General features: G+C 39.5%; 1 protein-coding gene across 1 annotated transcript; it reads left to right on the top strand.

The window, feature by feature from the left end:
• The first annotated feature begins 3,098 nt into the window (after positions 1-3,098).
• Positions 3,099-12,220, top strand: pald1b (phosphatase domain containing paladin 1b). The gene is given in 22 exon segments (XM_036574198.1): positions 3,099-3,498; positions 3,810-3,945; positions 3,947-4,011; positions 4,294-4,396; positions 5,352-5,447; positions 5,449-5,532; positions 5,648-5,812; positions 5,950-6,110; positions 6,448-6,523; positions 7,501-7,652; positions 8,131-8,224; positions 8,359-8,463; positions 8,601-8,696; positions 8,798-8,932; positions 9,046-9,162; positions 9,247-9,426; positions 9,990-10,187; positions 10,336-10,476; positions 10,650-10,721; positions 10,895-11,035; positions 11,451-11,606; positions 11,943-12,220. Coding segments are annotated over 22 exon segments (2,685 nt in total). The 5' UTR covers positions 3,099-3,436; the 3' UTR covers positions 12,093-12,220.

Here is a 12,220-nt window from a genome sequence, read left to right as displayed (position 1 = left end):
ATTAGTATTGATGAAACTACAGTATATGAAGGACTCTCGAGGAGTGCTTGGTTGCTTGGAAACCCATGGCAACACACTGTCCATGGCAGACCAGCAGGCAGTTCAAGCTGAGGGTGTTCTTTATCAACGCAGTGAAAGGCGCCACCTCTTAAAAAGACTTTATTTAACTGAGACAAAAAGCTCTGGAAGAAACTGGCAGTAAAACTAAAGCCTTTTGTTCATGTGCACAAAAGTGACATTAGCACAATTTTCCATTCACTAACCAAAGAAACTGCAGTGATTATTTTGCACAGTGTTTGGTTGTTTACTTAATCACTAGCTCTACTGTAGATTAGGGCTGGAACAGCAGTTATAACGAGGCTTTACTGTTGTTTGGATGAGGATTGCAAGATAGTGCATGAAATGTTAAATGTAACATCATAATTGTGCTCCCTAAGTTTTTCTGAATCAAAATAAGGCCACCAATACTATATCTATTTGATTCTGCATGGAGCTGTGGCCAGCTTTATCAGCAGTGCTGCTGGCTATCAGACAGCCACCATCATGAGGTCCTATGGTTCTATGCTTTTATTAAATAATGGCAAGCTGAGTCATCTCTTCGTCATCCAGGAGTACTGACAGCCTAGCTTTCTGTCATACAAGGCCCTCTTAATGCAAGTTTTTGTTGGCGCCTCTTTGCTTTCACTGTAAATCCAATCCACTCTCTGTGTTCCCACATTAAAGTATGTTCTTGGGTGGGCACTGTGTTTCCAGGAGATAGAGCTGCTGATTGGTCAGAGCTTGTGACAAGAGTCCACCTCCACATCCTCCTCTCATATCTGCACTCATTGTAAGTTGAGAGGCAGGCCGGATAAGTGCCCACTCCCCCTGCTCTCTCTCTCTCTCTATGTGCTCTTTCCTCTCTCTGTGTAAACCAACCTTGGCCACATTACTTAAGGATGTTGGGACTTGTCCATTTAGACTGCCCAGTAGCAATGACACCTGACTGCACAACGGAGGACCAGAGAGAGGGTCGTTTCTGAAAGGACTCAAGATGCGAGACACCTCAAACTTGTGTGCTTCATTCTCCTCCACCGGTCAGCACAGAGGATCGCAAAGGTATATAAGTGAATAAGTGACTAGGTGAGGAATCCGTTTTATAATATTTACTTTACCTACCATGTAGACTAATATACTGTTGTCTAGTGCTAAGAACACATAATGGGTAAAAGACTTGATTTAGCATGCAGGCCTTTTCCACATGAAATTGGTTAGCTTAGAGTACAAATGTATGTGTTGTGACATACATAATTCCACTCTGTGACATTAGTGTATAGAAATGGCATGCAAATGTGGTTGTAGCTGGGATGTGTAATGCCTTGCCATTGGCTGTGTTGGATTATGAGCATATTAACACAACTGCTTTTGCACAAAGGAGCCTATGTTTACTAGTGTTTGTTTATTAAGGACACTTTTTTTTACAATGCTTGTTGACAGCACCTTTGCTTTGGCCCAGTGTACCCTGGCTTGTAGTACTTCACATGCTGGGAAGTAGAAAGTAACAATACACATCTTGTGGAACAGCTTGCTTGTAAATAATGATCTCCTGATGAAGTGACCTGTGATTTTTTTTTTCTTTTTTAATAATGCTAGAATGTTTAAAATCTAATATTTAAAATCTAATATTTAAAATCCATTGCAGTGGTGCACTTATACAGGACGGAGAAGGAAAAAACATTTTTGGAGGGAAATTCCACTGATTTTTCAAAATTCTGGCATAATTCAGTCATTGAAATGAGAACAAAGTCATTCAGAGTGGTTTAATGTGAAATGGTTCACTGTAGAGAAACTGAACAACTCTGATTTTCTTTACGGAAGTGGTGATAGGAACTAGAGGTCGTAATGTCCATCACACAAATTTAGCCATTTTTTTACTATCCAAAACAACCAAAGCATCTACATGTCTCCTGTGTTTTTATAAGTAATATTGATAATGATAAAATAGTGGTAAATCTGCAAAAGTAAGTTTTCTTTGGGTACTATTTTTACCTACAACACCATGCATGTACTGCTCTGCCATGAAAATATTAAAAATATTAACTTTAAGCCAAAAACCCTGTCTCAAAACTATCGTAAAACAATGTCTGAGGCAATGTATCTGTGAACGTTTTACATAATAACTTTCTGTACGGAAGCTTTTAGAGGCCTTAAACTCTTCAGATGTCTGGTTCCTATCACCACCACTGTGAACAAATTTGAGAGTAAGTTTCTCTAGAACATTGCATTTCATTTCAAAACATTCTGAACAACTTTGCTTGATCTTAATGACTTAATTACACAGGGATTTTGTAAAAAAAAAATGGTGGAATTTCCCTTTAGCTTGTAATATACATTAATGTAAAAAGATTTTTATTTTAAGTAATTTAAGAGAATTTTGGTACACAATATAAAAGGCTTTTTTTTTTTAAAAAAAAATGCTGATTTCAAATCATGTTAAAAAAGGAGTTATAAGGTTATGATGATGAAATTATTTGACAGTTTGCCCTCCATACTTTCGGGAATTAGAAGAGTATTTGAGTGGTTTTCAATGAAAACCAGGACAGTAAATAATTCTTAAATACTCCATACCCTTGTTTGAATAAGGATATGTCAATCAGTACCGCCCCCTCCCCGACCCCCAAGGCTCTTTGCTGCTCATATCCTTCCTCCTATCTGCGTGACATCGAACAAAAGCATCCTGGGGCTTTTCCTGGCCATATTTAGAGATTTTTCTTCTTTGCTATTTTTTCACTTCACTGTGACACAACTGGAATTTAGATCAAGCCCCCTGAAAAGGGCAGCATTGCACTTGATGCCAAGGATACAGTCTCCAGACCTTGAATAGACCAGTGTGCTGAACAAATGTACAAAAATGGCATGGAAATATACACTGGGATACACATGTATTTTTCATATCTATTCATTAGCCTTAGCCTTATAATTATAACCTATGTGGAAAAATTTCTTTGCAAGATCCCAGTGGATCTCAGATGATATACAAGCGCTTCAAGGCTGGGCGAAGCCATGAATAGTTATGTCACAAATTTCACTTTGTTCCTGTGTTGTCCTGCTTGTTTTTGGCACTCGGTGATGTTTGAGTGATGGTGTGTGAGAGTTTGCGTTCTGATTCTGCTCCATGAGAGAGGCTGTCCTGTGAATGTCTGGAGCCGCCCACCCAGCCGTCTGGCTGCCAGATGTACAGTATTTCTCCCTTGCCCCCCTCAAGAGCTGCTATTTCAACTCTGCCACTGTGAGAAACGAAGAAGAAAGCCAGACGACAAAAACGTGTGGCCTTTTGTCTTTTACTGTTCGGAAAATAAGGTTTAACATGTTTAGAGGAAACTTCTAGCAACAGAAAAAGAACTCTGAGAAGTTTGTTCTGACTGGATCAAATCCAAGCTTTCACAAAAACTCGAAGATGTCTGAAGCAAAGAAGCAAAGAGCAAAGGATATGAGCACAAGCAGCACAGCTGTCAGACCGTGAGACATTTCTTTTAAAATCAAACAATAGGTGGATTTACACTGAGAAAATGTAGTTTTTACATGTAAAAGTTCTTCTGTGTCTTTATTGTGGTTTCATGGCAGAAAAGAGACACTCTAGGAAACAATTTCTCTTTTTGGAAGATTGAAACTGAGTTTGTTCATTGTCATGTGTGTTTTTATGTGTGAGGTTATTGAGTTTTATGGTAAATAAAAGCATCTTTTAAAAATGCTTAATGCGGCCCAGAGACTGCATGTGTATGTTAATGTTCTCTCCAGTGAAAATCCTTCAGTGTGTGGTCTCGTTGCAGTTCTGCTTGGATTATGGGTACTACTGCCAGTGCAGGGTCCCAGCCTGCGTTGGTGGCACCTACGCACCAAACCGGTCACCAGGGTAACAGCATGGCTGAAGACAGGAGCTCGCTGAGCAGCGGCTCCCTGCAGGGCGCTGAACATTCCTAACAGCAAGGCCAAGTCCATCATCACCAACAAGGTGGCCCCTGTGGTCATCACGTAAGTATTAGTCTCAAAATTACTGCCCAGTACAATGCCTTAATTCTGTACTTCTGCTCATATCTTCACTAGAATGTCACTCTCACATTCTACACTTTTACTGAATCATCATGTACAGCCAGAGTAGCTGAGCTGTTTATTCAATCTGTGTTCAATCTGAATTCTTCTCAGTCTACCTTGGGACCAGCACACTGTCGCAGCATAATTCATGTAAAAACATTAGAAACTCTGGCTTTGCTTGAGCTGAAACTTGTTTAACAAACTTGTTTAACTTTTTGGCAGGTATAACTGTAGGGAGGAGTTTCAGATTCATGACAGTGTCTTGTCAGCCAACTATACAGTGGGAAAAATATCTGATACAATGCCGGAGCATTATCTAGTGCTGGTAAGCATGTCTTTATGAAGCTAGTTTATCAAATGCTCTTTAAAAAGAAAGAGCTCTTATGAAGCACAGGTAATAATAGCACCCCCTTCAGCCTGCTGTGAGTGAGTGAGTGAGCGGGAAATCAAGTCCATGAGGTGCTTTGCATGTAAAAAAAAAAAATCAGCTGTTTTGTATCTCTTCAGGTTGTATCTGTAAGGGAAGCCTACACTGTTAAGAAGAAGCCTTACACAGAAGTTCTGTAAATAATCACTTGCCACAGAAAGGTTTTCTAAACCACACCTCAAAATAGGTTCAGATAAGACAAGACTAAGATTTTTTCAGAATAAAAAAAAATGAAATTCATTACTGTTTATTATACATGATATACTAATAACTAGTATCATATTATATATATTTCAAACAAACATGTAGAGAAAGGTCTGTTTTAGTCTGTTTGAAGATATTGTAGATGTTGAATAGTGATAGAAAAAAAAAGACTAGTTTCCAAGTACCTTATATGGAGACTTAGTCTTGACCTTGTAGGTCTCTAACATTTAGTCTTATTTCTTTGCTGCATGATAGAATGTGAAATTTTAATTTATAGTTGCACTCAGCTTTTACGGCCCATGTATCAAACACAAGGCCCGTGGGTCAAGTCAGGCCCATGACACAGTCCTATGCGACCAGCGAAATTATTTGAATTTTCTATTCTTATTAGCCTGTTTCACTCTGAGATGCACTACAGTCCCCAGCATGCACTGCAACATAGTGTGCGTTCTGACCCTATTCCCCCAACAACAATCTATGGGCCAAAAGAAACAGAAGATGCCTGGAAAAAGAAGGTGTCTAGTTCAAGCAAATAGGCAGTTAAAGGTGGTTGAGTTTGACACCCCTGTTTTACAGTACTGAAAGATACTGTTTTGCTTAAAGCTTGACCTATTACGCTCACAATTTTTATATGTCTTTTATTGCCCAGGGGGAGTTTTTCATGGTTCAGGATGTGAGCAGTAGAGCAGATGTCTTAAACACTACAGGAAGCTACGGGGCCCCTAACTTCCGCAAGGCCAAGGGAAAGCTACCCTCTTTATGGTATGGGCCAGCCCAGCCTAAATGGCTTTAAACAAGTCCTCCAGAAGCTGGAGAGTGAGGCTTATGAGGTCAGTGTCTAGGGATTAGACAAAGCTGGTATTGAAAATATGACACAATATCACTATGACTGTATATGCATTGCCAAGATTTTACTCACCTAAACGGAATGTCCTACGTGTACAGGAGGTAATATTCTTCTGTGTGCGGGAAGAGCCGATTGTCTTCCTCCGTCTGGATAAAGACTTTGTTTCATACACTCCCAGGAGGAAAGAGAACCTCCATGAGAACTTACACCACCTGAAAGGAGGGCTCAGAGCAGAGCAGCTGGAGCTTTCCATCAGGAAAGAGGCATGTCATAGAGTTGCCTTCATGATGTATGAGATATAGCTGCCATACTGAACTCTATCAGAGACATCATTGATGAGTAATTGCTTTTGTTAAATGTTTTGACTGCATATATGCTTGTTTTCCACTCTTTTCTTCAGTTGTGTGACTTTGCTAAGCTCAGTGAAAACAGCTTCTACGTTTATAATAACATTGAGCACTTTAAAGATGAGCCACAACATGTCAGGATCAGGTCTGAGGAGGACATACATGTGACTGAGGAGGTCTACAAAAGACCACTCTTCAGTTTGCCTTCTCACAGGTAACTTAATAATTAAAATAGTAATAAAATGAGGATATTAAAACACTTTTTCAGTATTTTTCATCATAATCTCATCTGTAGCTGAAACAGCTGTCCTTTGGCCTCTATTATAAGTGTGTTTTCTGTTCTGTAACTAAGTACAAGGAAACGTGTGGACATTATTGTCTGTGGTAATTTACCATACATTACAAATGTATAGAGCTGAAAAAAGCAGAAGAATTCCTTTAATAAATTTTCATTCCTTTAATAAATAAACATTCTGTTACTATTTTTCTGGCCAGACCACAATACAACTCTTTCATCTGCACATCTCAGCAATAATATCTTTTTGTTAAAGATATTACAGACTGCCACTTCCTGTAGAGGGGGCACCAATGGAAGAAGATTTTGTTGCCTTTATAAATGTGCTCAGGGTAAGACTTTGACACTGTATCATAATAATTTATATGATATTCTCATTAATATTATCTTAAAAAATACAAAGTGAATGCTTTGCACAAAGGATAAGGGTATTTGGAACTCTGATGTACAGTTTGATGTAACACAACCATGTTGTCTTCAATCAGCAAATTGCCCTCTCAGTATACCAATAATGCTATATAGCCTAGGCAGAAGGTAGTTAACCGCTGTGCTGCTGACTTTTGATCTTGATTTTTCTTAATGCTTTGGTGTCTCACCTTAGCATGATCAGATAGACTGCAGAGGTTTAAAAGTACAGGAAGCAAAGACGGGGTTGTTACACTGTGGTTAAGTCAAATACTTACATCAAGTAACTCCTTCAAGTACGCATTACAAAGTTATATTAAGAGTGTGTTATGACTCTCATAGGTGTAATGTTCTTTTCCATTGATGTAATTGTCAATTTCAGGCTTTTCCACAACATTAGCCTGAATGGTTGTCAGCTAATCTGATAAGTCATGTTACATCATGCTGTGTTGTATCAGTCTTTGGAAACAATAATAATATTAACATGGGTGCTAAACATTAAGTCAAGACTACATGAGAAATGGTAGAGATAATGCTTTGCAAGAAGTCTGTGTGCTGGTTTTCAGAAATGAGGCAATAAAGACAAACAGAATAAGGTTTTCTTTCGGTGGAAGTGGAAGATGTGTGTGTTGCCTGGCTTCTTTTAGGCTGATTCGATTTGAATATGATGCATTTGTTAATTTATCATTCATTCATTGGGCCTTTGCCCATGCACCAATAAGAAAACCAATGTTTTTCCTGCCTTGTTCATGCTATTAAAAAGAAGCCTTATAACCACACTTCGAATTAAAGCCACCGGTGCAGTGTGTCCTTCAGAAGTTGTTTTGCTACTGTCAAACAGTGTTTTCAATGATGCTCACATAAGCAAATAAAAACTTACAGTCCCATCTTGTGCTCTTTGTAGGAAAGCCCTGGTCTGTCTGTGTTGAGAGATGGCTCAAGGCCTTTGCCTGCACTGCTCTTCAGCTGCCAGGAGGGGGTGGGAAGAACCAACCTCGGCCTGATTCTGGGTGCATTGGTCTTATACCACCTGCAGGGGGCAGCATGTACCTCCAGGTCAGGGATTTTTCAGCAGTGTGAGCCAGTTTCCCAAACCAACATTAAACCTAATCCTAGACTAAAAAGAATTTCCAATGGTTTTCAGTGTTTCACCACTGACACTGCAGTTTAGTCCTAGGTTAAGACTAGACTTATTTCTTGTCTAGGAAACCAGCCCAGCGTGAACCCCGTAAGTTCTTTTGTATGTCCACATTCTAAGGGTTATTATTCAGTAACTACATGGGAAAAAGTGCAAATGACTTATTGAGATATTACTGTTAGAAAAGTGAAGAATGAAAATGTGGAGCTGCCAAAAGATGCTTGAATGTTAACAGGTTGGCGTTAAGGATCTTTCTCTGGATGAAATATAGATATGTAATCATATAATAAAGATTATTTTTTTATGCATCATTTACATCTGTTCTGCACATTTTGTCATTCAGAATGTCAAAAGAATGACTTGCAAATAGTGAATTAAATAGTCTCTCATTCTCAGGGAAGAAGACACACAGGTCAATCACCAGCCAGAGTTCCAAGTAATTCAGAACCTGATCAGTCGCCTTCCCAAAGGTCAACAAGTGCTTGACGAGGTATGACGAGACTAGCAATTTTATCAGCACTGGAACTCAGTTATGAAGCATCAGTACTTCTCAGTATGGTGTATGTAGAACAATGCTAATTTCAAGGCCACACATGCATTCTGTAACTCTGTTTTATGTTTCAGGTTGATAGAGCTATCGAAATATGTTCAGAAATGCACAACATCAAAGATGCAATATATGAAAATAAGAGAAAACTGGACGGTATTGCTGAGGATTATCAGATACAAGTGAGTGTAACTTATGATGTCCAATATTATTAACAGAAATAGATTTGAGCAAGCATTAGGAAATAGGCAGATACAGATGTATTTTCCTCTATGTGTTTGATCTATGAAGTGTATTTCTGTTCATTTCTTCTATACAGGGAAGCAGCACAAAGGGTTATTTCCTGCAAAGAACACTACAGAGCCTTGAGCGTTATTTCTACTTGATAGTGTTTAATGCTTACCTTCATGATCAGGTACTATATTGTAATGCATGTATATCATCATTTGGGAATGAGAAACTGCTCACTCCTCTTTTGGTGTATCTAATCAGCCCTTTCCTGTCTTTGCTCTGTAGTATCCGCAGCTGTTTGCCCAGAGTTTCAGTCAGTGGATGTGCATGAATGCATGGATCTACAGGCTGCTGGGCAGTATGGACCGTTCTGAGCTCTCAACTCCTGCCAGCCTCGTGACTGATGGATCCAGGATACTGGTGAGGACCATACTTAAGGGTTAAAGCTGTTCAGCTGATACAGAGCACTCTACACTCACAACAGAAATACACTGTGCTTACATATTTCAGCATCACTGATTTTTTTTTAAAAGGTTTCTAGTGAGTATTTGGCCCCAGACCTGCTTGGTACAGCCAAGGAAATGAGAGTGTCCAACTTTAGACGAGTTCTCAAGATGGCTGTGTACGGCATGGCACAGCCAAGCTCTGAGGTAGGACATGTTTTGCTATACTCTGAGATCTTCTCCTGACATTCTGTTAAGTGAGGAGCCAAAAACATGCTGTTTCTGTTTCAGGCTGTGTCTGTGGTGTTATCTTACCTAATGGATGAGAGACGGAAGCACTCGAGCATGCTGTGGGTCAATCTGCAGGAGGAGCTGGTCTTGGAAGGAAATGGACTGATGTTCACTCCTCGAGAGCCAATCTGTGTGGAGCAGCAAATCCCAGTGTGTGTGCAGAACATGCAACAACTTGAGGTACTTCCAGTTCATTTGTTTGTTACAGTCAACTTATTATGTCAGCTATGTCAGTCTCTGAACTCTTATGGGTTCAAATATCAGAACTTATCTGGGACAGGCCTTAGTACAGGGCTGCTCAAGGGGAGATCCACCAGCCAAAGTTGGACCTCAAGGACATTTGATTTGTACCACCAGAAGGCACACAGACAAGAAGAGATTTAGGGACCACTGAAGTGAAGAATGTATTTTTTGGGAGTTTAAACTCAAAAATCTGCTTTGTATGTAGGGAAACTGTGTCATTTAAAGTATTTAATGAATATTTTTGTAAACATTTGTCAACGAATACATAGAAAATTAAGCACACATGCACCACATATACTTGCAACAGGCAAAAATGTAAGACTAACAGTCTAACTGGAAGCTTTTGACCCTTGGCCCATCACAATGTAATAAGCTCTACAGTGAGTGCTTGGCACAGTGCTAAGGTCTCTCATGAGTTTATAATTTCAATCAAGACTAAAATGTCAACAATGCACCAAGCAGAAACTGAACTAACTTCAGCAGAAATAACTGTGACACAGGTGCTGGAGCTGGCATTAAAGGAGGAGATTCTGAGGTGTGAGAAGTGGCTTGAGGTTACTACAGAGCAGGAGAAGCAGATGAGGATGCTGAAAAGCTGCCGCACTCTTCAGGAGCTTTTTGCCCAGCAGAAGAACCTCCATCCTGGTCTCACTTACCATCGCATTCCATTATCTGACTGCTGTGCTCCAAAGGAAGAGGTAAATCAACACAATGCTAATTTGTGCAGAAAATGTCTTAGTACCGAAATGTCATTTTGTTAAGATGGGGTATTTTCATGCTATCCCAAGAGTCTGGTAACAATAATGTAATGTAGATGAAGTTCTGTGTTGCTGCTGCCCCTTTTAGGTATTTGATCAGCTTTTGGAAGCTATGAAGTCTACTCTTGCTGAGGACCCTGGCTCTGCGTTCATCTTCAACTGCAGTGATGGGAAAGACCGAACCACAACTGCAATGGTCATTGCCACTCTTACTCTGTGGCACTTCAATGTAGGTCATTCTGTCTACAGTGAAATATTTGTTGAATTATGTCCTTACATAGTGGATTGTCATTCACAAACTGAATCAAAACTGAGTAAAATACACTGTGTAATTAAGAACAGTATCAAATTGGCCAAAGATGGAGCATATAAACCATAATGACTTAACACTGATTTCTGCAGGGCTTTCCTGAGTGTGGAGATGAGGAAATTGTAAGTGTCCCAGATGCAAAGTACACCAAGGGTGAATTTGAGGTATGTTGTGGTATTAAATTATTATTTTATAGCTACTTTCAAACATGTTCCATATAGTTGGTTCATGCAAAATTTGAAGGGTAGTTACATTAGTGTTGGGGGGAAAAGGGCAATTTTGTGTTGGTGCTAGAGTTTGAAGATATACAAAGCACTGTATTTGTTTGCATTTTCAGGTGGTGATGCAGGTGGTCAGGGTGCTACCTAATGGCTACCGTATAAAGCGAGAAGTGGATGTGGCTCTAGACATTGTCAGTGAGACAATGACTCCCATGCATTACCACCTGCGGGAGATCATTATATGCTCATATAAACAGGTAAGTTTGTGTGTGAATTTCAGGATTGAATATGGATGAACTTTAATAACCTCCAGGTTAAACTTTCTGAAGTAAGACATTTCTTCTTAGATATAGTTTAGTCACCTCTCTTTTTTCTGTGTTTCAGGTGCTTTTGAAAATATGATCAAGTACAAGAATGTCCATATGCAATCTTGCTTATAAATTAATCAAAGCTCGCTCTCTAACAAAATAGGACATAAACTTTTGTTTATGCTGATCATTCTCATGTGCAGAGCTTCCAGTCTGATCATTATGTGAGAGTACAAATATGCAGGTACATGGTCAATGCGAAAAATAACAATTCAGAAGCCATGGTAGACCTTGCCATCATATTAGCCCTCAAAAAGAAGGAAGTATCAACAATTTCAATACTTTCTTCTTCCTTCCTTCTTAGATCAAAACAGCTAAGTCAGAGGCTGAATCTCAGCAGTTACGACTGAGGAGTCTACAGTACCTGGAGCGCTACATTTACCTCATCCTGTTCAACAGCTACCTCCACCTGGAAAAGAAAGACTCCTGGAGAAGGCCCTTCAGCCTGTGGATGCACCAGGTGCAATGATCAGTGTAGAAAAAAAAGGGTTGACAGCTCTTTCAAGAGTCTTTGGTATTTTAGATGTCTTAAGTCATAATTGTTTGAGCACTCTTATAGGCTTAACATGGAAGAGAAGTTTTTCTTCCTTTCTCCATCTAGCACAGGTTCATTCGAAGCTGCTGATTTTGCTTTATCTTGCATTACTAGCTTCTGTAGATGTTTTAAGAGGATTGCAAGTAAATACAACATTTTAATGAAAAAAATAGAAGATACTATTATTAGAAAACTAAGCATCCTTACAGCTTTAGCTGCAGAATTTCTGACAAAATTTTCCATTTTTGCTCTTTTTGGCAGGTGGCAGCCAGAGCTGGTATCTACGCCACCCTCAACCAGCTGGGTTTCCCTGAGTTTGAAGCTCAGAAGCACTCTCCACTGGCCAGTCTACGTTACCGCTGGCAACAACGGAGCGCTCATTCACTGCCTATCCGTGGAGACTTCATTTAAAGGAACACTAGTTTTTGACAGATAACAGAGAACTGGGCTAATTGACTATATATGACATCAATTTGTGTTATTCACAATTCTATTTTCTGAACCCCTCAAACTGAAATAAATTTACAACATTCTTTAAA

Source organism: Colossoma macropomum, unplaced genomic scaffold (assembly GCF_904425465.1).
Source record: "Colossoma macropomum unplaced genomic scaffold, Colossoma_macropomum, whole genome shotgun sequence".
NCBI classification, from domain to species: domain Eukaryota; kingdom Metazoa; phylum Chordata; class Actinopteri; order Characiformes; family Serrasalmidae; genus Colossoma; species Colossoma macropomum.
This window is presented reverse-complemented; position numbering and strand designations above follow the sequence as displayed.